The 25,808-nt window shown below is 40.8% G+C and overlaps 1 protein-coding gene across 1 annotated transcript in view; it reads left to right on the top strand.

Moving 5' to 3' along the window:
* The window catches only part of AGBL4 (ATP/GTP binding protein-like 4), a gene marked incomplete at its 5' end in the record, with an annotated part of 892,811 nt that overhangs the window by 773,876 nt on the left and 93,127 nt on the right, over positions 1-25,808 (top strand). Inside the window, one exon of the mRNA XM_010004032.1 lies at positions 17,215-17,367. Within this exon, the coding sequence (XP_010002334.1) occupies positions 17,215-17,367 (153 nt within the window). The remainder of the gene's footprint in view (positions 1-17,214; positions 17,368-25,808) is intronic.

Genomic DNA, 25,808 nt, shown 5'->3' with positions numbered 1-25,808 from the left:
GCTTGACAGGGAATCTCATTAGGTATTGCTGGAAGGAAGTGACACAGTCAAGAAGCTACTCAACCTCTCTCTTTTCTCTTTTATCATGTTAGCCATTGGGAAGCAATTTTCTTTTGTTTTGTGATCCTTAGAGATGAGCTGATGATCACAGCCTTATTCTCTGAATAAGGAAAAAAGATTTTGAGAGTTCCCTCAACCCCTTTTCTGGTATTTGAAAACTAACGTCCCGGTGCTAATAACACCACTCTTTGTAACATGTATCTGAAATATCAGGAAGTCCCACAAAAGCTGTGCTCTGTTTAGGAACACTTGGAACCTCATATCTCTTTCCCCTCCACACATGTATGTGTGCATACAGTTAATATTTAACATTAAAAATAGCATTTTAAATTTCCTGAGAAAATTGCAACACCTCCATTTTAGTTCACCGATTTTGAAGAAGCTGAAATCACTTAGAAAATACATGTAGGAAACTTTTTTCTCCCCTGTAGAGAGAAAATAGGAATTTATTTCCATGTCAAAGTGCAAGTAAATTTTGCCACATCATTACATCTTTGTATTTTCTTGATGATTCTACAATAAATGACACTAAGTTTGTTATGGAAGGGAGATCTAAAAGGTGTGTAATTCTCATGATTTGTTTCCCTGGAGCATTCCTGATTATAGACACATTCTGTCACTGAAGATTTACATCATTGATTAGCATGATTTAGAGTGTCATGGCTTCATATTCTTGCAGCCTTTCTAGCAAAGCAAGCAATTTAAAGTCATTGCATGGGATACAAAATTTCAAAGGAGTAATTCAGCTGCAGTGTTATGTTTGATCCAGCATTTACTGCCTACCTACTATAACAACTGGCAGTTTATAAACTTGGAGATTAAAATGATGAGAGTTTTAGAAACTCATATCACAATAATGAAGAAGTAGCGTGTGAATGCCTGGTTTTATTCTGCAGTTTTCCCCAGCATGCTCAGTTATTTAGTAGATTTTGGGGATGTTCACAGATGTGTGGCAATCCATGAAGAGCAGATCAGCTATCATACTCAATCAAGCCAGAGAGAGTGCAGAATTGGAGGGTTTGTTCATGTCTGTCTCCCAGATAATTTTAAGCAATCTGAATATCTGCCTTTCTGCAGTACACCTCTGCTCAAAGTGTGAAAGAGAACTGCATCTTTTATTTCCTCCAAGCCTCATAGTTATTTAGATTATCACTGGATATTGTGTTGTCTAGGGCTTAACAGTGCCACAAATTGTTTCAGTCAGAAACAAGACCCTGGAGTGGCTGGACTTTAGGTCAGACTATGTCACACAATCTTTAAATTCCTGGCTATGCCCATCCTCTTCAGGAACTGGACTGGACCTTTCTGATTCTGCCACTGGACTCAGATTTTCATAGCCCCAAATTTTCATAGTGGAACTTATTTAAAGGTTGTCTCAGATGGAGCTATGTCTTGGCTTATCAGATATTACATTACCACTGCTCCCAGAGAACTAAGATTTCCCCAGGTCCATTCATGCAGCCTATCTGTAACATACCTGTTGACATGAAAACAGAAGTTTAGAAAGATGTAATTCATAAGAAAAGTCTAATTATTTGTGACATTTCATCCATCATGTCCTAAGCTTCTCCAGAGGAAAGTAGTAACATTTTGTCTCCTTGACAGCAAACAACACACTGACGAACTGAAAAATGTTCTATATTTCAAACTGCAACATTTATTAGTAAAGAGCAAGTGCAAAATAAATAGCAAGAGTAAAGAGCAAGAACTCACATAAGTAGGGGGCAGAAGCTTGGAGAGCTTTCTAAAAGCTTTCTCTTGAGTTAAAAAACCAAAACAATCCTTCAAAAATAACCAGAACATTGCAGGCTAAGCAATCTGTTGGATGGAAGCTGTAGAAATGCCATTCAGCCCCATCTGCACTGACTTTCCTAACCACTCCTGCGAGGAGATGCTTTGGGTGGATGTGGCAGCTTAGTGCAGTTCCTGGAGAGCTACAGGACCCAATGGAAGACAGGCTGGAAACAGGTTTTTAGGTTATCCTCCAGCTTCCTACCTCTAGCACTCCAGGACTTCAGAAGGAATGCTTGTATCATCTGAAGGGAAGAGAAGCAGAGGAAGACTATGAAGCCTGCCCTCCTCATTTTGGTTTTGTTTTTGTTTTCAGAGGACACCTAAGCACCTGAAGCATTGTTGTTAGTTCATACCAAAACTGACTTTGCTTCTGAATGCTCTCTGTGTGACATGCCAAGTTAGGTTATTCCCCAGACTGGCATTCTCTGTCTGTCTCTCTCTTGATCCTGTTAGGCTTCAGTCAAATTTTGATGAGCATTTGCCAATGGATAACCCATCTTTTTCTGCGTGGCTCTTGTAGTCCTGCTTTCAGATCTAGATGCCTCTCCTCCAGAGCCTGCAGGCATCTCCCACTTTAGCAAAAAGAGAGTCTCTCTTAGTAACCCAGATTCCTACAGACACTTGAATATTTAACTCCCACTGTTTTCCTGGGTACTCAGAGATCTCATGTCTGTGAAACATGTTTTTCCCATCCGCTGATAGAGTGTGAAGGTCACCTCTGTTAGCACACACAGGCAGATCTTCAGCTGTTTTTCAGACCCTTGTTGGTATCCTGTTGGCAGATCTCCTGCTCTCCAAACTTTGTCATTTCAACAAACATTAAAACAAAGAAAAGTGCAACATCCCAAAGTAGGGTATCAATCATATCTTCCATCTGGGAAATCTAATGAAGAATGGCAATGATTTGGGGAATTTTTAAGTCATGTGGATGTTCTTTCTTCTTTGATCTCTTATTTTAGAAGAAATCCTTACAACCAGAAGCTATAGCACGATATCTATTTTTCTTTTTAACTCTGAAAGGCTACAATTGTTCTTTGAGAAAAATACAATGCAGCAGTTCTGAGAAGGCTCTTTCCTTTCCATTCTTTTTCTTCTACTACCTTTTCTGCTCTGCACACACACACACAACTCCGGAGTACATCATGGGCCGAGCTGTATTTTCTGTTTATTGCCACCAGGTTAATAACAGTAATGGTGCGAGGAGAAAATGAAGTGTTATGTAAAATCCTGCATTGCAGATTTTGGTGCTGATGCAAAGAGCTCAATAAAGTGTAACACTTTAATCATGGAGATAAAAATCACAAAGCAGCTTCACAGTCTTCCAAGATGTAGAGCCTTAAGACAAAATACAGGTGGGAGAGACAGAGAAACTGACAGTCCCAGAAAAGTTAGGGAAGAAAACAACCCACTTTCTTTTCTTGTCATGCTTTGATTCAGTCTTCATATTCACAAGATAAACAACTGAAAATGTGTATATATGAATTTCCTGGTATTAGAGAGAGCAAAATGCCACAGCCTTATACACAACTCAGTGACATTTACGGGAACCTGGAAACCTTTTAAAAACAAAGCAAACAGCTCCCTCACCACTAAAACAAACAAAAAGGCACCAAAATTTTCCCCAAAACAAATTAAATTACCCACCACCAGAACCACCCTCTAGTATGGCATGAGGATATGTATTCTTCCTTTGAAGTAGGCAAGCAGCCTAGTACAGTTACAGGTATGATGGTCTTGAGTACAAATTCAGCATGCTAGCACAGAAGAGGGCTCACTTTTGGATTGTGCTCTTGCTTTGCATCTCCTCACTGTTACTGAGCTTTTAGTCTCTGTTTTCTCTCCACAGTTTAATATTATAGTACTGTCAAATGACTGTACATTAAGTTGTAGGTTGTTGGCTTGTGGGAGTATTTTGGGGAAAGGAAATATGGGAGGAAGAGTTATGCAAAGATCTCTCCTGTACAGGGAAACTTGTGGATATGACACAGACCACAGTGCTAAAAAGTTGGGACACTGCGGAGGGCTCTAAATCATGGAGCTGGACCAGTTGTGAGGCACTTGACTGCAGTTTATATGCAAGTTTATTCTTTGAAAAATGTTTCTAAAATGTCTGTCTCTCCACAATTTGACTTACATGTTTGCAGCCAGTTAGAACTGCCTTTTTCAATCTATTGAATGGTTATTCCCTTGGGTAAGATTCAAGGTTAATTCAAGGTCATGCTAAACCTGGCTGGGGCTTGAAGGTAACTTGGAAGGTTTAATGTTTCCACCAGCTGTGATAACCACATGCTGAAGTTTGGGACTGCTGATTGAAAAACTCCTACAGAGACAGAATCAGACACATATATTAGTGACTTTTGGTATCTGATAAACTCTGTCATCACTGCTTACCCATGATATGCCCATCATAAAGAGTGCCTGATTACATGGCTGGCTTAATCCATATAGCATGAAAGCTGACATTTTATATTACTTTATATCCTCTTGTCCAGCTGAGTTCACTCGTGTGGAATTAAAAGATGTCAGATTTGGACATGGTGGGCATGGATGCCACAAGAAATGGGTGTAAATAAACCAAACATTGTGTAGTATTGTTAGAACAGGTCACGGTAAGAGATGGCAAAGAAAGAGAATGATTCACAGGACCCTGAGTGGTTTATTGACAGTTTTTTTGGGAGAGCTGAGAGGTGAATCAAGCTGAATTCCCTTTGGAAGCTAAAATCTTATCCTAAGGGTTATCTGAAGTAAAACCCTCCTACATTTTTGCTGAGATGTATCTGTGTCTATGAACAGCATCTGCCCCCCTGTGGTGTGTTAAAACGTCCGCTATCCCCTGATGCAGCTGTGGTGATGGTGTAGGGATCTCATTATTATCTTGGTGTTACACTTCATGTTTGGGGTAAAGAACCAGGTAGGCTTTAATTACTGACATGTCTTGAAAGACAGCACATCTGGTAGCTTTGATCTCATCCAGAAAATTGAAGGGACTGTGGTTCTGGGAAACCAACCACATCATTTCAACAGGCCTTGTTTGCTTTTGAATTTGGACCAATGAAATGATGGGTGAACATGAGAATATACTTTCTGAGAGCAATGTAGTGGTTGGGAGAGCTTCTAGTCCTGGGAGACTAGAAACACTCTCTGGTTTCCACTTTAAAAAAAGCAAGTTGGTGATTTCCCAGTGCTGGGTTACATACCAATAGTGCTTTTACCTCCCAGGCATTTAGATTTTGTGTGTGTGCCTTTTCCAAACATTTATTATTTTCTCTGCTTTTAAAATAGAGCCAGAGTGTTTTTATTGGGTGTGGTGGTGGTTCTTTGGGGTTGTTTTTCTTTATTTCCCTCAATATAACACATGAGGGACAGTTGAAAAGAAACCAACACAAAACCCTACAGAGTAATGGCTGAATCTGTGGTTAACACTTGTTTTAAAGAATATGAGGATTCTTTTCACCTGTGTCCTTTTAACATAATGGATCAGCTCTATGTCAGAAAGAACCAAAGAGGGGTAATCGAGCCCAGAATTGAGTGAGTTGCTACTGTACATCATCTGTTACTCGTGGGCTGTTCCAGTGAGACAAAGTGGTTGAAAATATTGCTACAAGTTTGCGTGGACTTCTGGTAGAATTCCGAGTATGTTGCTTGCAAGTGTATTTGTCTGACAAACTCCCTGTTAGAACAAGTACTTGCTCTCCTTGCCAGGTAGAGAAGAAGAAAAAAAAGGAAGGTAAAGGATGACAAGCTTTGAGGGTCATCACAGTATTTGTTACCATGTCTAGTCATTTCCAATGGATGCAGTACTGTGTAATTCCCAGCTTTTTCTTAAGTTTTCTCATTTTCTCTCACATCAGACCACCTCATGCCTTAAACATCTGCAGCAGTTTCAGCAATGAAACCAAACTATTTGAGCATTGAAATCTCTAAAACTGCAGTGCTTTTCAGTTGGATAGTGATCCACAGTGTATCTGGAAATGTAGGTGTTGCTTTCAAGGAGCTGTATTTGGCATAATTTCCTCTTTGGGAACAGAGCACAATGAGATCAGAGCTTCTTCTGGTCTCAGCTGTCAAGCAAATCCCTGACAGGTCTAATAGTCAGGGCTCTTTTCCCCTTGATCAGCTGGGCTTTGGTCATTGATGAGTTGAACATTGTTCACTAAATGAATAGCTACCAGAATGCAAGCTTCACCTGTTGTCCTTCCATTTGGGAAAGCTGAGAGGTTTTGGTCGTTTGTACTGTGCATTTAAGAGATGAGAGGATAAAAAAACCCAACACCTAAATGCCTCCATTTAAATACAAATTTTGACTTTTCACATCTGACAAAGTAGGGTGTTTGTTTTATAAACAAAATATATATAAATAAAAGCTATGGAATTGAAAGAATAAAACCTTTATCTTGTTGATATTGATGTATTTTCCACATATTAATCTTTGCTCTCATGATGTTTCTTATTTTTCCATTTATTTTTTTTTTTTTACTTTAAGACTAATTTTGCTGCAAGAACAAGAACAGGAGATCGTTAGCAGGAAACAGGCACTGGTTTATGCAGAGAAAATATGCCATCTGCCTAATGTGTGTCATCTAATGTCAGCCTAAGATGTGTTGTTTGGGTTTAACATGCCAGTCACTAGCCTAGAAAGAGTTCAGGCAGCAGCTCCAACATATATTCTGGTTAGGGCTCCAAATCTTGCCTGATTTTCAGAGACTATGCTCGCTATGAAATAGGCCGCAAGATTTTGTGCAGAAGGTACAATTCTCATCACCTACCATGTCCTCGCCTTAGAGTCTGAGAGACATTTATGCAAGGAACTTAAATGATTTGGGATATATCATGTCACACTATTAAGAAGCAAAAGAGAAGTCTGAAAGTGGGTTGTTCCCAAGAGGTCTGCCTGGTGGTTCTGGGGGTCTGTTGGTTGAGGATGTGGTGCTGATATCTCCCCAGTGGCAGGCACAGAGTACAAGTTTCACCCTTCTCTGCTCTATTAAAAAGAGCTGGAGAAGTCCTTTAGAACAGCACCACACAGAGCCATGCACCTGAGACACAAAAGCAGAACAGCCATGCAATGGAATCCTCCTTGCTCTAAACTGGCAGTTCTTGTCTGTCTGTCTGTAGGTGAGTCATAGTGAGCTCAGCATCTGTCCCTGCTCCCCTCTGCAGTGTGGACTTGACTGCCTGAAGGGACATTTTGAGGCTCAGTGCTGTGGTCAGGACCCACCAGTGACCAAGATTTGGAAATTGGCTGCCCTTCTTTATCAGAAGTTTCCTCTTTCAGTCACAGAATCCTTGCCTGATAAATAGCTGGTGCATGGCTCAGCCGGGTAAGTGTAGTTGGTCATATTTTTTACACGGTGTGTATAAAGACTTTTAGCTTATTTTTTATTAAGAAAAGAAGTTGGCAGAGAGCTTTAAATGTCTGCCTAAGGACAAAATGAACTGAGTTTTGTAGATAGATGCTTTTTTTTTTTTTTTTCCTTAATAAATAAATAAATGGAAAGATTTTTATGTTGATAATAAAAATAACTAATGCAGAGCTTTTTCCACTAGTGCCTGGAGACACGGACAGATGTGGGATTTGGAAGGGATAAAGAATAGAAATCTCTTGGCAGGTAGTTGCTATAAAAATGTCTATCCTTCCTGCCTCTTATTACAGACCAACATGCAACAAATGAAGGGTCTCTGAGAAAGTTAATGATGACAGGATCAGGTTCCAACCATCAGAGATAGCAAAAACCACCCCTATTTCAGAGAAATCTGAAGTTAAAGGGAAGTGGTTGGGAAAACTGGGAGCTTCATTAAAATGTACTTCTGGACTTTCTCTGACTCACAGCATGGTGTGTGGGAGTGTGGAGGGGGTAGAAACTGCCAGGGAAACTGAAGAAACAGAAAGTTCACTGAAAGTTTGGTTTGCCCACAAGTTGACTGCCAAAGCTTTCTGAGATCCCTTTCTGCCTCCAGAAAACTTCCACTACACTGCTGTTGCATGTAGTGGGCTTCTGTTTTGCTGTCTGGTCTGCTGTTGGAATAAGATGGTAAATCTTCTTTCCTCACTTATACCCTTTGATTCTCTCCCCCATCCCACTGAGGCGGGGGAGTGGGCAAGAGGCTGTGTAGAGCTTAGCTTTCTACCAGGGTTAAATGTTGGTCTGGTATACCTACAATTGAGTAAATTGCTTTGTTGTCCATTACAGACAGAAAAAAAATAAAAATAAAAATTAAAATATGTATTTGTATTTAAAGATGGATTTTTACACACATACACTTATATACACGCATCTACACATGTAGAAGAAAAAGCAGACAAAACTTGCCTAAAGCTCTAAGTAAACCACTGGCAGTGTGGGTCAGCTGCTGGTTTCTAGGGTGGGAAATGTCTTTCTTCAGAGTCCTACCATGCCTTCATGTAGCTATGCCCTGGAAAGAACCCTCTTGAGATTATCACTGATTATTTCTTATAACGCTGTGCTGAAGCTGGTGTTCCTGGTGCTCTGTAAGACCTGAATCTTCTTTCTGTAGGAAATGCTAAAAAAAATAGAGTGGTCCCCAGCATGTGTTTGCAGAGGGTACATTATCTCTGAGATCTTGTGACCTTCCTTATAGGCACAGTTAGCTGCCCTGCTGTCTGGTCTGACAGGCAGAACAGGAGGTGATACTGTCTGCAGCAAGTGCTTTTACCTATTGGTCAGTGTGGGTAGGGGAATATTGGATGAAAAGTTTCAGATACAACTGATACTAGTAAGTGCCATGCAAGAGGCAAGGTATGTTATCCTTTCAGTTATAAAAGCAGAACATTACAAAATTACGATGGCATTTCAGCTCTTCTCACATTGTACAGATAATAAATATTTTTAGTTGTAAAGCACAGAGAAAACACTGTGCAGTTTGGTGCAAAATGCTGTGCTGATCTGTCTGTGAGTAAGCCAAATCCAAGAAAACCTGTTCTTGCAGTTCTGGTTGGATCTTGGGTCAACAAGACGATATCAGGGACAATTCTTTTTTATTTATTTAGCAGCATGCTGTCCCTCCCCTCAGCAGCTATGTCTGATTTATAGTCCCTAATCTCTTTCAGTGTCCTTGCGTTCCTGTTTATCGGCTTTCACTTTTATCTTGTACTTGGATGTGCTTGTTGCCTGCAGAGTACAAGGAAGGAAAAGGAAGATGCAACTTGCAAGGCAGCAGAAGAAGAATAATGACCATGGATAACGCCTGCTTGTGGAGAAGCTGTGCCAGGAAGATTAAGAGAGAGAATTAGTTTGCTTTTCAGCTGTCAGTCATTACTAAACATGTGCACAATGTCCATTCACAGCCCCCCTGTCTTCCCAAGCAAGCAGATGGCCACCCAACCCTTGAATGACACATTTTGTGTTGTGTCCTTCCAACTGGCTGGGCAGGTTTGCAGTTTGCATGTAGTTATGTTTGTCTTACTCCATGTGGATCTATGTAAAATAAGAATAACCATTATAGTTCCCCTTGCAGGTCCAACTAATCCAATTTTCTGTGTATGTTGTGGAACGCAACATATGTTTTCTGGGTAGGTGGAAAAAGACAATCAGGGACCTGTATAAGAATCTTTTCATGTGTGAAATTTACCTTTGATGTCCCGCTTGTAGTTATCTTTGGGTTTTGTCTAAACTCTTTTTTTAAGTAGACAGTTGAAACTGTAGAAATATGAATACTTTTCACCATCAATAAACACCTTAACTTCTTAAGAACTACAAGTCTCATTCTGCAACATAAATGAAGGTCTAATTGGAAGATAAGAACAGTGATGCTGCATCAAACCCAAGGTCTATTTGTCTCAGGATCCAACAACCTATTGCAGATGCTAAGGACTAGACTAAGAACAGGACAAAGCTTCTGGCACTGTGTGGTTTGGGGAATTTCTGCTCAAGAAACTGTGCCCACTGCTTTGTTTGTAATAACATAATGGAGTCTTTTTCTCTGAATTTATCTAATTGATCTTTGAGTGCAGTACATGTATAAGCCAATTAAAAAATCACTTTATTTTGCTTGTCTTAGGTCATCTTCCTGATTACTTTATATTCTGGCAGCTGTTAATTACTTAGTAAGAAGTAGTGAATAATGCCATTTATTATTTAAGAGAATAGAGAAAGTGGTTGTTATTGAGTTTGATTTGACTACATGCAGTTTGTCCAACTGAGATACTTCCTAGGAAATGATGGGCCAGGGAGTCATAACTCCTAGCTGTTGTTTTTGAGTCTACCACTCTGTCTTCTAATTGGAGGAGAGGCAGGCAATGTCTTTGGGCCTTATTTATGTCCTTGGAAAGTAAAGACCTGGGTACCTTGGTCAGCAGGTTCTGCAGAGGTATAATTAAACGTTATTGGTAAAACACAAAACTATTAATACTGCTATGAAGGGAATAGTTGAATAGTAAGTCTTGAGCTTAATCTAGTTTCAGGTGTATAAGCAGCAATTAATGATGCCTGAAGACATAAAATGACTTGTTGTATGGTTACACAGCAAGCAAGTGGCTGTCTAAGGAACAGTACCAAGGAGTTCTAAAATCCTTGATGCAGCTACTGGGAGCATTTCAGCTGAACAAACTTTAGAACCAGACCACAGCCAAATTGAATTATTTGGTGAAAACATGGGTGTTCAGATATTTCTGTTTCATAACCCAATTTGCTTGCTTTAATTATCAGAATAAGGAACAGTTACTGCCTCAGCTTCTTCCTTCTTTTTTTACCTCCTTTTTTTCCCCTCCTTTCTGTTCTTTCACCCTCCTTTCTCTCTCCTTTCTTTCTCCCTTTCTTTTTGTAATAGGCTTCCTTCCCTCTCACAAAAACCTGTTGTTTTCTTCGCTCTCTTTTCTGAAAAGCCGTCTCTTTGTAGAGCCAGGGCTGTTCAGTAGCAAACAAGTGAGAAAGATAGGATTTACAGAGCTTGTTCTGCAAGGCATATGGTGGGAATGTGCAAGTGAGGTCTGAGATGGGTGGAGCCAAGAGAGATCAGCAAAGTTTAGGATGAGGTAATGCCCCAACCCCCAGCTCAATCCCAAGCCTTTATTGTAATTTTTGCAAGCAACTAAAAACTTCAGAGCTTGCTGAGGTCAAACCCCAAGTTGCTGAGTGCACGTGCACTCCTGTATGAGGCAGGGGCAGGGAGAGGATCAGGCAGAACAATGGTTGACCTTGTTCAGACTCACCCTTCTAGTTTTGGCTCAGTGTCAGGCCCCAAATCCAGAAAGTGTATTTTGTGGTTCCTATTCATTTAGGGTAAAAATTATACATGAATTATCCATGCAGCTGACTCAAAAGTCTTGTCTAAACTTGATCTGGGTCTTAACATTGTCTCTTTGGCCCCTCTCTAATTTAATATGCATTTGAACAGAAGTGGCTTCTTGATAGAGCCTTTCACCTCCAGGTCACCCTTTCAAATCCAATTCAGGCCTGTCGTGACCAAATGTTACTGCCATCTGACGGCTCTTCTGTGTCCTGTGTGAATTGTTGGCTTCAGTCCAGGGACTGGTGGACAGGTGCCTGAATTGCAAAAACTGCCCGAGCTGACACTAGCTGCACATCTCTGCAGAGGGGTCAAAGAGTGAATCAGCCTGGCAGATGAATTAATACTGAACTTGTATGCACTATGATGCTTTGTATCTTCAGATAGCTGTGCAAACGTCAGCTAATCCTCGGGAGGTGCTGTTATCTGCACTGGCAGGTGAGAGAAGCAAGCAGATAAAGAAACAAGATCAGAATATGCATGTTTGCTGACCTCCCATTCTGAGGACAAGACTGGGAGCTTAGCCCCTTTCAGGGCTACTGATGGTCACGCCAGTGCAGGGTTCAGGCTCATTGAAGGGGGTCCCATGTGCTGTGGAGAAAGCATCCCTTACTTTTTAAGACAGGCAGGAGAGCTGTGTTGATGGACCTGCCACCCTTGTGCTGTATGAATCCATGGAACCAACAGAAGTCTCTTCTCCATCCTCTTTGAGAAACTGATGAATCATGTCAGATAATGACTGTCATTAAAAAGTATTGTTGTTCAGATTGAGAACTTGCTGTGAACCATATTGATAAATATTTACTTTTGAATGGCAACTGAGTTGGAGTAATTAATCCTAAAAGACAACAACTCTCAGAACATCCATGAAACACCCTGAAACAAAAAAAAAAATATCATTAAGTGTTATGAAGAATTGCTAGAAGGACACTTAAAAGACATTGTCAGATTGTTAAAGGTGCCTACAGGACTAAGGAGAAATTGGCTTTTGTGCTTCAGATCAGTGTGAGTAAGAATGGTTCTAAACTGGCATTTTCCCTTCTCTGGAAGGAAGATGAGGCAGTTTTTCATTAATTTTTTAAGGGTTTTACTTTATTTTTTTTTTAAGTAGTAAATCAGTTTTATACTATTAATTTCTTAAGTAACAGTTGCTGCTGTTGCCATGGTATTTGCAAAGGTGAATGGAACAGGTGGACCAAGAGATGATGAATGGAAGAGGAAATGGTGTCCTTATGGTTGCAAACAAGCAGTGGCATGCCTCTGGAAGAGTGACTCTAATATGGTGTGGCTTACATCATCCTCAAAACTGGAGGTGACACTGTAGGATGGACTTGTCAGAGGTTATAAAGAACGACAGAATAAAATGTTCCTCACATCCCCTTCTATAATCAGAAGCACAAGTCTTATATATCCCTAAAGAGTACATGACACTGGGCAGAGTCCCCTGGAGCTGAGAGCCTGGACTGGAGTTCTCTAGCTGAACATGTGATGCTGAATGGTCAGATTTCCTTTGTTTTTCTTATTAATTCTTTGGTTTTTTTCTGGTGTCACCACTGTAGGCCTTGCCAAAAGAGCTAACCACGGGGTATGGTCTGTATGTGGGAATGGACATACTTGAGAACGATATTCTTTTGAGAGATGCTGGACCTGAGGAAGCATCTAAGAGCCAGTCTTCTGGGAGTTTCTGAATCTTTTCTGAACTAAAAGGCAAATTCCTGGTGCTGTACCAGCTGTTGTATGTCCTTTTGCTCTGCCTGGAGGCTGTTACCTTTCCTACCACTAATGACAAGCCATATTTTAGCAGCTTGTATAAAACATGGCAAGGAGTTTACCCTATCCTCTGTATGGAATATTGGAGTGAAGAAAGCTTTTTGTATACTCTTTCTAAACCAATTTCTATGCCCAAGAATTAATAAAATCCATATTGAAGTGACAGCTGGTGGACAGAGCTGGCTTCTTCCTGCATCGCTTGTCTCTCTAGTGGCCCATGTTCTGGGCTCAATGCACATTTATCCTTTTATTACAGCATTTATTGATTTCTATTTATTTATTTATTAAACCTCTGTTTTCTTAAGAACCACAATTGCACTGTTCGAAATCTAACTGCTCATATCAGCACTAGCTATGAACGTTATTTCCTTTTATTCTTTAACCACTGACCTTCCAAAGGCATTCAGCTAATGTAATGAAAATGCAGACAAGTGATAACATTTTTTTTTTTTTTCCCAAAACTTTACACGGCATCATGAACCAGTTTCCAGTTTCTGTGGTACTTTGACTATTTTGTATCTTGACAATGAATATGAGCTCGTATTTGTTATCCATTTTTTCTTCCATTTCCCCAACTCCCTAATTTATATGTGTACTTCTCAAGCTGCCAGAAACTTTAGACTGACTCAGTAGAACAGTGAAAAGTGTGTGTCACAGGGGCAGGGATTCAAATGATCTTAAGAGCAAAAAATTCATTTGCTTATATATTTATTCTGGTTTATATGGTAAACAGAGAGAAGAGGCAAAGACCATTCTATTCAAGGGAGAGAATGTTGACTTGTTTTCTTGGAAGTGGAGTTCAATTATTGTCCCTGTCAGTCTAGTGACTAGTCTGTTTTGACACGCAGAGAAAAGAAAGACCAAGTGAGCCTTTGCTTTCTCCAGCACCATAAGCTGGGTCATCCAGGTAATTACATCTTTACTTAAGAGTCTCTGATAGAAATGTTTAAGCCTGGTTATTTTCTGCCTTAAGGCTGAAGCAAATGTGACTATGGGACTCTGAGCAACTTCTAAATTTATTCCCATCTTTACTTGTAGATACTACTGCATTAGAAGCTGTAACCAGGGTGAGTTCTGCTGTGTAGGTACTGATAGATACTCCTGTGGTTTAACAACAGATAGGACTGCTTTATGTTTTAACTGTGTTTGCATGTGCTCATGTCAATGCATGCATACATCCCATAAAATTCCTCCTATCTCAGAGAGACTATTTCATAAGGACAGGTCTCTGCTGATTTTTCTAAAATTCCCATCAGTAGGTGACTCTATATATTTAATACAATGTTAATTCTGTGATCCTGCCTAAATTGCAGGAAATCAGTAATTATGTCAAAATCTTGCAGAGAACCTCAACTGAAATATGCAACTTTATTCCCTAGTTTAAATTTGTAGTATGGCAGTGAGTGAAACAGTTCCTACATGTAAGTACTTATGAATATGTATGACTCTAAAGAGAGGAGAAATACCATTATCATTCAGGAACATATTTTAATTCCCTTGTAAAACTTATCTTCAAACAAATTGTCAGCTACTTGGTCTACGACATGGGGAATGAGCTGGCAAACTTTGAGTTTAATGTCCCAGTGACTGGGCTGTTATTGTCCATTTTAAGGCCACAATATCTTTGTGTCTGTGAATAAAGAGAATTTTCCCAATAGGAACTCATGTTATATTAACAATGCACTGAATTATTTTGTTCTGTAATGGAGAATGCTCAAGAAGTTTCCCTCTGATAAAATAATGGTTGTGATGAGAAGAAATGTGACACACTGAAATACTCTTCTGCTCACATACAGCAGCATCTGGGAGTAGTACATCTGGCTGGCAATTTCTTTAGCAATGTTTAACAACTTACTGAATAGGATGGACAACTGCAAGTTTGGACTATATTTAATGGACAGGAATATGTGATATAGAGGGGGTTTTATGTTCAGTAAGAAGGTAAGGAATAAAGACCAGAAAAAAACCAGTTGAATAGTTACTGTGGGCTGACTTAGGAAATCACTTTTGAAATACCTTTGAAAAGAATGACTTGATAAGTGTTCTTAAACACTTGTCTGGGTGATGAGCTCTGAAAGTCGTGGTTACCAAATAAGCAATCTGGAAGCTTAATCTCAATGTGAAGGTGATATCTGTGAAAGACACTGGTCCCTCACAAATAACCATTTAAACCAGGCTATTTGAAAATGTTTTTGATGATTAAGAAGGATCCTCAAGACATTTCAGCACCCCAAGACATTCTCTAAAATTCTCTGGGATACCTTTGTCAGCAATTTTTTTTAGTGAGACTCCTAGGAGAGTTTAGAAAATGTTCTCTAGTACTATGTTAGACTGGATGACTTGATCAATTGAATACAAAGATGAGGCTCAGGTCACCTATGTTCTGCAGGTGAATTACTTGTTAGATAGCCTGTGGGAAGTTAGTAATCTGTGCTTCCGTGTCCCTGTTGGAAACAACTTGATAACTATAGATAAGTAAATATAATCTGACACAGCACAAATCATACAGTTTATGCCAGCACCTTTATTTGTGTTAAGGCACAAATTATACCAGTCTATTGTTATGTATCTCACTGTGCTTTTCAGTTACTTTATATTAGCAAATATGTTTCTACCAAGCATTCTGTCTACTTGTTCTAAAATAGCTATGATTTAGGTGACTGACTTCTATGTGAAGGACATTCATGCTTTACAGATATTCAGTTTAACTAGATTATCTCCTCACTTCATCAAGTTACTGTTTTGAGACTCCACAACATGTTCTGTTTTATGGTGATATGCCAGTGTGCATCTGATCTCATCAAATTCTGTTTCTGATGGGGAAATTCTCTTATTAAAAATAATATTACCCAATCTTAGTTTTAATTTCTGTATGCTTGGAGAGGAAGAAAATCCTATGTGGTATATCATGCTGTCAATGCTAATCTTTCTCCTCAGAGCTGTATCTCCAAATAGCAGATGTGTGCTTTATTGCAGTGTTGGTCCTCCATAGCACAGCATAATGTTTTGGCAGAAGCAAACAATTTTTTGTATTAGAGTCAAATACAATCAAATATTCCTTTTTCTATGAAGCATGGTCAGATATTGACATTGCATTAGCTAACATTTTAACATAGGAGAGGCTTAATAAGATACAGTATTACTCTCTCAAGGCTGTTTAATTAAACTGAACAGTCACTGTGTTTTGTACATTGGTTTTCTGCCAAGGGAAAGTAAATCTATATCATATTAGTTTCACATACCAAATTATGTTCTCCCCTCCATCAGAGACTCTCTGGAAGAGCTGACACTGCTGTCACATGAACTGCATAATGCAAACTGTGTTTGTATTACATTGAACTGCCTTGTAGCACAGTACTCTCCAGGAGCCTGAACAAGCTTTGTGTGCAGATGAGATGTGTGGTCCAGCAGGAAGTTTCTTATTGACCCCATGGTGGCTGGGTGACAGGGGGAGTTTTGTCACTGTCTAGTCACAGAGCACCATTTGTTCAGAAGTCACAAAAGTTTGGGAAAACTCTGGGTAATCCAGTGGCATCTGCTCTTGTAACACTTTTTAGTACTGAATGTCACCATCTTCTGCTGCCCATTGCACTGTATATGGTGATCAAGGTGAACTTTCACTATTTGCCACTGATAGCAGAGTAAGGAGTCTCACATACAGTGTGTGGAAAAAGGATGTGTCCTAGGACACTAAATTGGCAATCCAGGGAGGGTATGGAGAGAGCAGGCACTCCTCTGTCAGGGATGCAGAATCATCTGGGATGCCACAAGCAGAGAGGAACTCAAGGCACTTGGTTTCGGGAGCCGTTCTGTGGAATTACTATTAGAATGCAGAGTAAGAACATTTGCAGTGTTTCTCCTTATAAACTGCACGGGAAACACTGAAGTCTTTTTTATGCAATTTTGAGCCTGTCTTCCCTGGCATAAGGGTGCATCTGACCATTGTAATGCAGAACAGTGCAGAGATGGCAAAGTTATGGCCAAACAATCATTCTCTAGAACTGGAAGTTGCACGTTTCTGTCAGTGGAACTAAACCCCTATCCAAGTGAAGGAGAAGGCTTTGGCTCTATTTTGCACAGTATCCTGTCCCACATAAATGTTCCAGTCTTCTCAGAACGGGTTAGGAAATGTCTGTCATGGTCCTGTGTTGCTTGTCACATTCAACCACAAAGAGGCATCAATGGTTGGATGCATCATAGCAATGTCTTTAGCACAGGTCTCTGATGATGGCACCATGGTTAGGCTCGATGAGAACAGTACTGGATTTATGGGAGGCTTCACCTACGTAACAGTTATGATTTATCTCATGTTGAATTGTTGTTGTTGTTGTTTTCCCTCAACAGAAGATTAACCTGGAGTTCTATATTGACATCCATGCCCACTCCACCATGATGAATGGCTTCATGTATGGGAACATCTTTGAAGATGAGGAAAGATTTCAGCGACAGGCTGTTTTTCCCAAGCTCCTCTGTCAGAATGCTGAAGACTTCTCTTATGTAAGCAATGTTTCTCTTAATTATTTTTTTCCTAATTTATTTTCTAATTACAATCTGCCACCTAATTAGATTATGTGAATTTTATTTTAATATCAATAGAAGGCTACATAAAATGTTTGTCATTATTACCTACTATCCTCCCCCTTTTACTTAACTCATCCAAAAGTGGTAAGTTGGGATCTTATGTATTGTCATTAGACACATGAACAGAACCGGGTTGTTCATCTTTGATATTTTAACCTTTGGTTCTGAATGACTGGAACACTTAGTTTTCATCAGAAAGTCTTTCCTCTTTTGATCAGCTGGACCAGCTTTATTGTTTCATTTTGTATATTATGTTCTACTGGCAAATATTTTTACTTGTACACTAGAAGAAAGAGAATAATAGCAAACATAAGTAAAAATAATCTTCAGTGAAAAGGTTAGATAATTTTTTGTTGAAAGTTGCATCCAGGCCAGTCTTTAATATTTCCAGAGAAGGGGAATCCACAGCCTCCCTGGGCAGCCTGTTCCAGTGCTCTATCACCCTCACAGTAAAGAAGTTGTTTCTTATATTTAAGTGGAACTTCCTATGTTCCAGCTTGTGCCTGTTGCTCCTCGTTCTGTCACTGGGAACTACTGAGAGGAGTCTGGCTCAATTCTCCCTGCACCCACCTTTAAGAGACTTGTAGGCATTAATAGGGTCTCTCCTCAGCCTTCTCTTCTACAGGCTAAAGAGTCCCAGCTCTCTCACCTTTTTCTCATAAGAGAGATGCTCTAATCCCCCAGTCATCTTTGTTGCCCTCCTCTGGACTCTCTGTAGTAGCTCCCTGTCTCTCATGAACTGGGGAGCCCAGAACTGAACGCAGTGTTCCACATGTCGCCTCACCAGGGAAGAGCAGAGGGGGAGAATGATCTCCCTTGACTTACTGGCCTCAATCTTCCTTATGCAACCCAGGATTCCATTTACCCTCTAGGCAGCAAGGGCACGCTTCTGGCTCATGCTTTCTCAGCTTAGAGCAAGTTTCAAATAGAGCAGAACAGCATCTTAGCACACACTGATTGCAGTAGCTCTGCAGAAGTCAATACATTTAAGACTCTGGTCCAGTGTGTTACAACTTTGTGTTCAAGTATGACATTCTGGCCCTTTCAACAGCCTCTTTTATGCATCAGTTTTCCTTTAAAGCTGTGCAAGCAGAGCACAAAATGTCCAAGCCTGCCTGCAACTACTTGTTTCCTTCTGGCCTACCTTACACACCAGTGGAGCTGCTAGCTAAGCTGCTTCAATACACCTGCCCCTTGCTCTGTTTCCATCTTTGTACTCCAGGTTTGTTTAAGTGGACAGCCTTTCAAGTAAGAGATGTTTGGTGTCCAATTTTGCTTTGAGTGGGATAAGGAATACCCTGAAACACATCTCAGCCAAGGCAGTGGGAACTTTCAGCCGTGAGCTGTGAGGATGGAAGGCAGTGGATGACATTTGGCAGCTATATAATGGAAACAGAGTCAAATAAAAATTACTTTGCATTATTTTCTCTGCTCTGTTCTTAACCTTCCTTGTTACCCACCATATATTTTCCCAGTCTCTGCTGTTCACTTTCTCCTTAAAATTCATCCACCTGGTACTGAGAGGTAAACTAGGGTCTCCTCTAAAAGATGGGGACAGCTGTGGTATAGTACCTGGCTCCTGTGCATTGTCACCCCAACCAACTTGTGGCAGAGGTGGTGTGTGGAGGAGGATAAGGATCTTGCAGCTTTCTGAGTGTTTGGTTCTAGAGAAATAAAATCTAAAAACAGATACAAAAGCAGATGAATCTGTACAGCAAAAGCAACTGTAATTGGAACAAAAAAAAAAAAAGACCATTTTCATCAGGGCAGGAATACTAGCTTAAAAAACTTTCTCATCAAGATGCAATAAGGATTTAGTATTTTTTTTTGTCCTGTGTTTGTGCACACTTCATTGTAGAGTCTGAGTGTGAAATGAGTATAGAAATGCAGTTGTGCCACTGGTTTCTTGACAGATTTGTTCCAGCAAAAGAAAGGAGGAATTAAAACCTCCTGATTCCTGTCTGTTTCTCTATTCCATGGTAGTTTGTTTTATGCAAAAGTGAGAAAAGGTTTGGCTCAGCCTCTGACTTTTCTAAGGCAAGGCAGAAGATACCTTTGAGATACCCTTTCCTATGCCTTTTCTATTCCCAGGAGAGGGGCGTCTAGTGAACCAAACAGATCCCTTTTCTTCTTGGGATCAACAGTAGCAGCTGACTGGGTAATGCCTGGAGGGGGTGAGTGGCTGCTGTTGATTCCTCTGTTGCCTCCTAGTGTTGTTTAACCATGGTCTGTATGTTTTGGGGATGGGGGACTCCTACAGTGTGAAGCTTTCTGGGATCAACCACTGTAAGGGCTTCTCAGAAAACTGTCCATGGTGCAGAGGACCTAATCCAAATTAAATGAGGAGTGAGAGCAACTGCATCTGTTGCCCACTTTTTAGAGCCTAAAGGAGTTGGGTTTAAGGCACTGCCTATTCTTGTCCAAGAAGACCTCAGGGATTGAGTTTTTCATCTGCACCTGGTTGTTTCAAAAACACATCATAGATAAGGGGACATTCACAGATCCTAGCAATGAAAACCTGCTATTGACAGGAATTTGGAAATGTTGTGCTCAAGTGTGGGATTTCTCTCTCTTACTGTGGGAGATTAAGTGTTCCTCTTAGCACGAGCCTTGGGTGACAAAGGGAAAATCTCTGAGAAAATAACATATAAAATAGAAGCCAATAGCTAAATAAAGAGCACAGGCTCTCCCCTTTGACTCCTAATCTCCTTTCTGCAGGAGCTGGCAATTGGATATATGTGTTGGCTCCAGAGCACCTCTGTTTGACCTAGGTGCTGCTGGCATTTAGTGCATTGGGCATTCAGCTCAGATCCTCTTGGTCTTTGGTGGCCAGAAATTTTTCCCCTGCCATCCATCCAAGCCATTCCTCTCAGGACAGCTGAGGAGATAGAGATGTTGGAAAGGAGACAGGCACAAAGTGTCCAATGTGTGTGAAACAAGAAGAGTCAAAATTCCTGCTCTCTGAAAATGGGAAAGTCTCTGTTCTCTTGTTTTCAGCTCCAGGCATGTGGGTTATGTGGTTGGTTGGAAATAGCAAGGGAGAAGTCTGATGCTCGACAGAGAGGGAAGGAATCCAGAGCTTCCTGCATTTAAAAGGCAGGGGGGGAAGTGCTGAAGATTAAAAATAGTGTATGTAAATATGCCCTATTGACTGCTCACAGGGAAGGGGGGAAGTGCATCGTTAACATTACCAGGCTGCTGTTTGAAAGTGTGGGAATGGACCACTGTTGTTACTAATTAATTTTCCAAAGCTTCAGGAGGTCTCATTTACATTGTGTGCTGCTGCGGCCATTTGTTGGGATTATAATACTTCAACAGCAGCACTTCAAGTGAAAACCGGCGGCTGCATGAAGTGTTGTCCATAATTGACTAGCTCCATGTCTTCACACAGCACAGAGACAATGTTCCATTATGTTATCCATTGACAGTATCATTGAAAAGATTACTCTCCTTAAAGCATCTGTCAACCTTGATTGATTTACAAGGGACAAAGAACTGAAAAGGTTTGAAGTGCGGGTACAATTTTTGCCACCGTTTAGCATACATAATGGTTCTCCTTTGATGTCAAAAGCTCATCTTCTATTAATAATGCGGAGGGTTTTTGAATGCAGGCTACTTGTATGGAGTTCCACACTAATAACCTGCTTGCTGTGAAATGGGATTCACTTTGGAGAAGCAGTCATTTGTCTGGGTTTTACATGTTCGGAATGAATCCCGGCTCAAAGGGATTTCTTTCAGTGCTCTGCATGATTGCAGCTGAGCCCTGCACGGGTTAGGGAAGGCAGGCAAATCCTAGCCTGCTCCTCCAGCCAAGAATCTGGCAGAAATCACCCAGCCAGATGCAAAGGAGCATGAACAAGAAGCCTAAGATGATGCGATCAAATGCCTTGTGCTGTTTTGTCTGGCAACCTTCTATTAATATACTTTAGAGTGCATTTCATGCCTGGACTACTTTCTTCACCTGTCATTTCCAATAGGCCTTTCTATTTAAATGACAGCATCTAAGGGAGATTGGTGATTAGAGGAGGGGATGGCTAGGGGATTGGTGCCTGCATGCCTGGTGTAGGACCAAAGGCAAGTCACTCAATAGCTCTGTACCCAATCTGTTGAGCAGAATGCAACCTTACAGGTTTTTACGTAAACCTTGTGAAAGGGCTCAGAATTCCTTCATTTGTACAATACTGCAGAGATATGGACCTGCCTTTGGCTTATCTGTAAGCATGTGAAGAGGAAAGTGAAAGAAATAAGAGCTAGGAAGTCTTGCTCCCAGAGAAACACGAGAGAGATTCTTGGGCAGATTTATGGGGTAAAAGGACAAATTCTGTAAGTAAAATGTTTTCAAGGTTTAAGAAAGATGTTTTTAAACACTGTGGAGTAAATATAACCTGTATGAAAGCTCTAACAGTGAGAGCTGACAAGCTCTTTTGAAGGGCTGACTCATTGGGTTTTGGGAGCAGCTGTTGACACCATGTCTGAGTGCATTACACATCAGCCATGGCTAGGAGTTGTTGCAGTATTTGGATGGGTGTTCTTCATTTGACCTTTCTTGTTCTGGAAAGTGGATTAGTCATAACAACCAGACATGAGCACTTGGGCATTCCTAGAACCTGCTGTTCTTAGGGGTGGCTAATTTTGACCTTTGTGACAGTATGAGAAGAGACCATTTGTTCTCTCTGGTTCATTTAAAAGAAACCACCACAGCCATTCTTGGATGGCTTTATCACTTCATAAAGATGGCTTTTCTTTGCAGTTGAAGGATAAAGACTGTCCAGAGGTACTTGGCTTAATCTTGTTAGGTTTTTTTTTTCCTTTGGACTCCAAACTGGAGGTACATGGGATACCTTTGAGTTCTCATTTAATTTTCTCCTGTTCAGCCTCCCAGCAGAGCCCCTTCCTTAGAAATACTTTTTGTCATCCTCTGTGTGCTATAGTTAGCCTGATAAAAAGCTGAGGTCCTATTATGAAAGGCACAGGCTAACCACTGGGAAAGTCCACGACCCCAAGAGCTTCCAGTCATGTTGGGAAAGAGACAGAGTGGGCAGGAAATTACTTGTTTTAGGAAACTGAAGAACAAAATGCAGGTCTCCAAAGTGTCAGTCTGGTTTCTTTGTCAGCAGTTCCTGATGTTTTCTACCATGCTGTGCACTCAACAGTGAAGCCACTGAACAATCACCCACTCAGTTTCCTTCAGGGAAATGTTGTTATTCCCAGTGCCACTGTAACCTAAAACATGTCTTTGAAAATATCATTGCCTCATCAATATGAGAGAATTCAGATATGGCAAGATTTGCCCTAGTACTTTTTGTTGTGTTTTTCTTTGCTTATATTGTTTTGACTTTTTTAGCTTGGATATCTAAAATCAAGCAACTAATGAAAAGATTTTAATCTATTTATATTTTCTATTGTTTTCATTTTATTCATATATTCCTGGTCTGTTCCACTGCAGTGCCCTTATCCTTCCAAGCTTTCTTAGGGAAGATGTGTCCCTTTCAGCAAACCTTCTCCCAGGTAGCCATGGCAATCTTGCTGGACTGTTACCACTTATCCTGGCTGGACATCTTTCTCTTAGTTTTGTGATCCCTATTACTAATCCCAGTGTGTTTTGGGCCATGTCTGATGGAAGTGCTGGCACAAGTGCCAGAGGAGTAATAACAGCTCTTGAACATTCAATGAGCAAATCCTAATAATCTGTTCCAAAATAAAGAACCACCAGTTTGTATTGCATGTAGTGGGGCAGGGAAGGGGGAGCAGACAGTAGGTTGCTCAGACCTGAAATTCATCTTGAGGTAAAATCCATACTCACTGTCACCAGTGTGACAAAAAAAAAAAAAAGAGCCTGGCCCCAGAAAGGTAAAAGCTGTTGCATTCAGGTAGGTTTTGTTAACATCATGCAAGCTTAACAGATCTACTCAGAAACCTCTTAAAACCCTGAGCACAACAAATGATCCTACCTTCTTTTTTGTTGTCTTGTACCAGGCCATTTCCAGGAAGATAAATACAGCTATTATATGCTTTAGCACCCCTCTGGGATGCATTTCTGCCTGCTGCTCTGTGGACATGTTGCTCCATAAGTCCATTTATTTATTTATTTGTTTTTCCTGGAGGCTGAGTGAGTGGAGAGAGGAAACATGTTTCTGGTGGCACAGGGAACAGATTGTAAAGCCTGTGCTTTCTGAGCACTATAGGTTTTCGGTCTCACAAGAGCTCTGCCCTCCGGAGAGCCATGGCTAAATGAAACTGCTCCATTACATTGTGCTGAACTAGTTCACCCTGCTCTTTACACGGAGGGTTGAATTAATTTGTATTGCAAAGAAAGAAGAAGGAGGAGGAGAAAAGTGTTTGAGTTAAATGGATTTTCTTTTACTACCTTCTTGCTGTGTTGTTTGTGCATATAGGAGTTGACACTCCCTTCTCCATCCCCACACAGGTAGAAATTGGGAACATCCACAGAAGAAGCAAGTTTTCATAGCAATTTTATGGTGTATTTTCAAAGACCATCATTACTAATGTCAACAAGCTGGGAGCAGGTGACAGCCTCCTGGAGTAGCACAAATTAAAGGAACTCCTCTACATCCAAACACAAGCTGCCTTTCTTGCAGAGCACTGCAAGTTTTCACTTGGCTGGGACAAACTGTGCTGTGAGGAAGGTTAGGAAGTTGGTTAAAAACTGAACACTCCTTCCTCCTCCCATGATCTTCTTCTGGGTATTACCTCTGTAACTGTGTGGTAACTTAACATATGTAGAACACATACCTGGTTCAGAGAACTGCTCCAGAACAGTGAGAGAGCCCAGGAAGAGTTAAGCAGTGGGCTGTTCTGGGTTGCTAGGGGAGCAGTATGCAGCATGCTGCCCCTCCTTGAAAGGGGTTGTAATCTCCTAAATTAGACCTACAAGTGAGCAGGACACCACCTTGCCATGGAGCAAACCACTTTTTCAGTGGACTATTCAAAGCAACTGCATGCATGATGGTTGTGTTTCCTTTTCTGCTTCTCATTGTCCTAAGTTTCTGTCATTTGTATAGATGATTAAGAAAGCACTCCCAGGAGACTGCACACACACTCATAAAACTATTGTAAAGAGAAGCATTGCAGACTATTGCTGAAGGCTATTTTACTGTATATTTTGAGGAATTCTCTTGTTTTCTACTGACAAATAGGGAAACTGAGAACTCCAGAGACATAAGTTATTTTCTAAACGGTGCAATTATTCTGTAGAACTTAGACTAGGAAATGCCAGCTTTGGCATTTTTGGGGGGAAGGATATGCTTGGAGAAGCAGAGGCTGCTATTAGTAAAAAAAGGGAGGGAAAGGCAGATCTTTTCTTTGTTATTACCATGAAGTATTTGCAGATCCCTTATTTTTGTATATCACTTGTCACAGCTTGGGCTGGCTCTTTAAAGGGAGGTGAGTTCGCCCAGACTAAATCCCTGGTTTATGGGTGATGGGTTTGTGCATAGGTTAGTGGTTGAGCAGGTGGCATTGTCATGTGTGGCTAAGTGCACTTCTGGTGACAGGGAGAAAGGGGTTTACTGAAGAAGGAGCTAGGAGGACATAAGGAAGTGTGTTTTGGGACACACACTCATGTGTTTGGGGTGGCAGAAGCTAGTGAAAAGAGGAGCTTCAAATGGGATTTGCTTAGAGGATGGGGTAAAATCTGCCTCCTCTTACCTTTTCCAAGTAGGCTGTGATGTACTGCTCAAGTCTGTAGGGGAACCCTTCACTGATCTTGTGAAGGTCTCAGGTAAGGCCATCACCACCTGACTTACTTTGGCTGCAGGATGTTGTTTAAGAAGCTCTTAGAAAATTGCTGTTTTGATTTGGATTCCAGTTGCTTTAGCTGCTCTGGTGAAGCCAGGGCACTCAACAAGCACATTCAGTGCTGTAGCACTCGGGGAGGTGGCAGCTGTGAGCACCACCAGCTTCAGTGCATGGGAGGATGAATTCTGGGGAATGTAAGACACAGGTCAAATCACCTGTGCTGGTGCTGTCAGTGTAACTGGTACAAGGTGTAGCGACAGGCAGAAGGCTGCAGAGACCTCCATCAGTCCTGGAGCTGGATGGCAGAGCAGGGCATGGATATTGATGAGCAGTGAAAAGAAAAGTGCAGCTATTGTACTTTTTTCAGGTGAACAGCTGAAACCCTGAAGCATGAAACCTAGTTGCTTTTCTAACTACAGAGTTTCCAAAAAAAAAGGGAGCTCATTTGGTGGTTTTGGTTTTGAGGCATAAACAGATAGCTTTTAAATCTCCTTCCTTCCATCCCCTCAGTTAATGACCATGCAAATATGTGTTTTTATCAGCAAACTTAAGCAGGCATGACTGAAAGACACTTGGGAGGGATGAGGAGGGGGAAAGAG

This window comes from Chaetura pelagica, unplaced genomic scaffold (genome assembly GCF_000747805.2).
Source record: "Chaetura pelagica isolate M959 unplaced genomic scaffold, ChaPel_1.0 scaffold18, whole genome shotgun sequence".
NCBI classification, from domain to species: Eukaryota; Metazoa; Chordata; class Aves; order Apodiformes; family Apodidae; genus Chaetura; species Chaetura pelagica.
The sequence above is the reverse complement of the archived record's forward strand: the minus strand, read 5'-3'. Positions and strand labels throughout refer to the sequence as shown.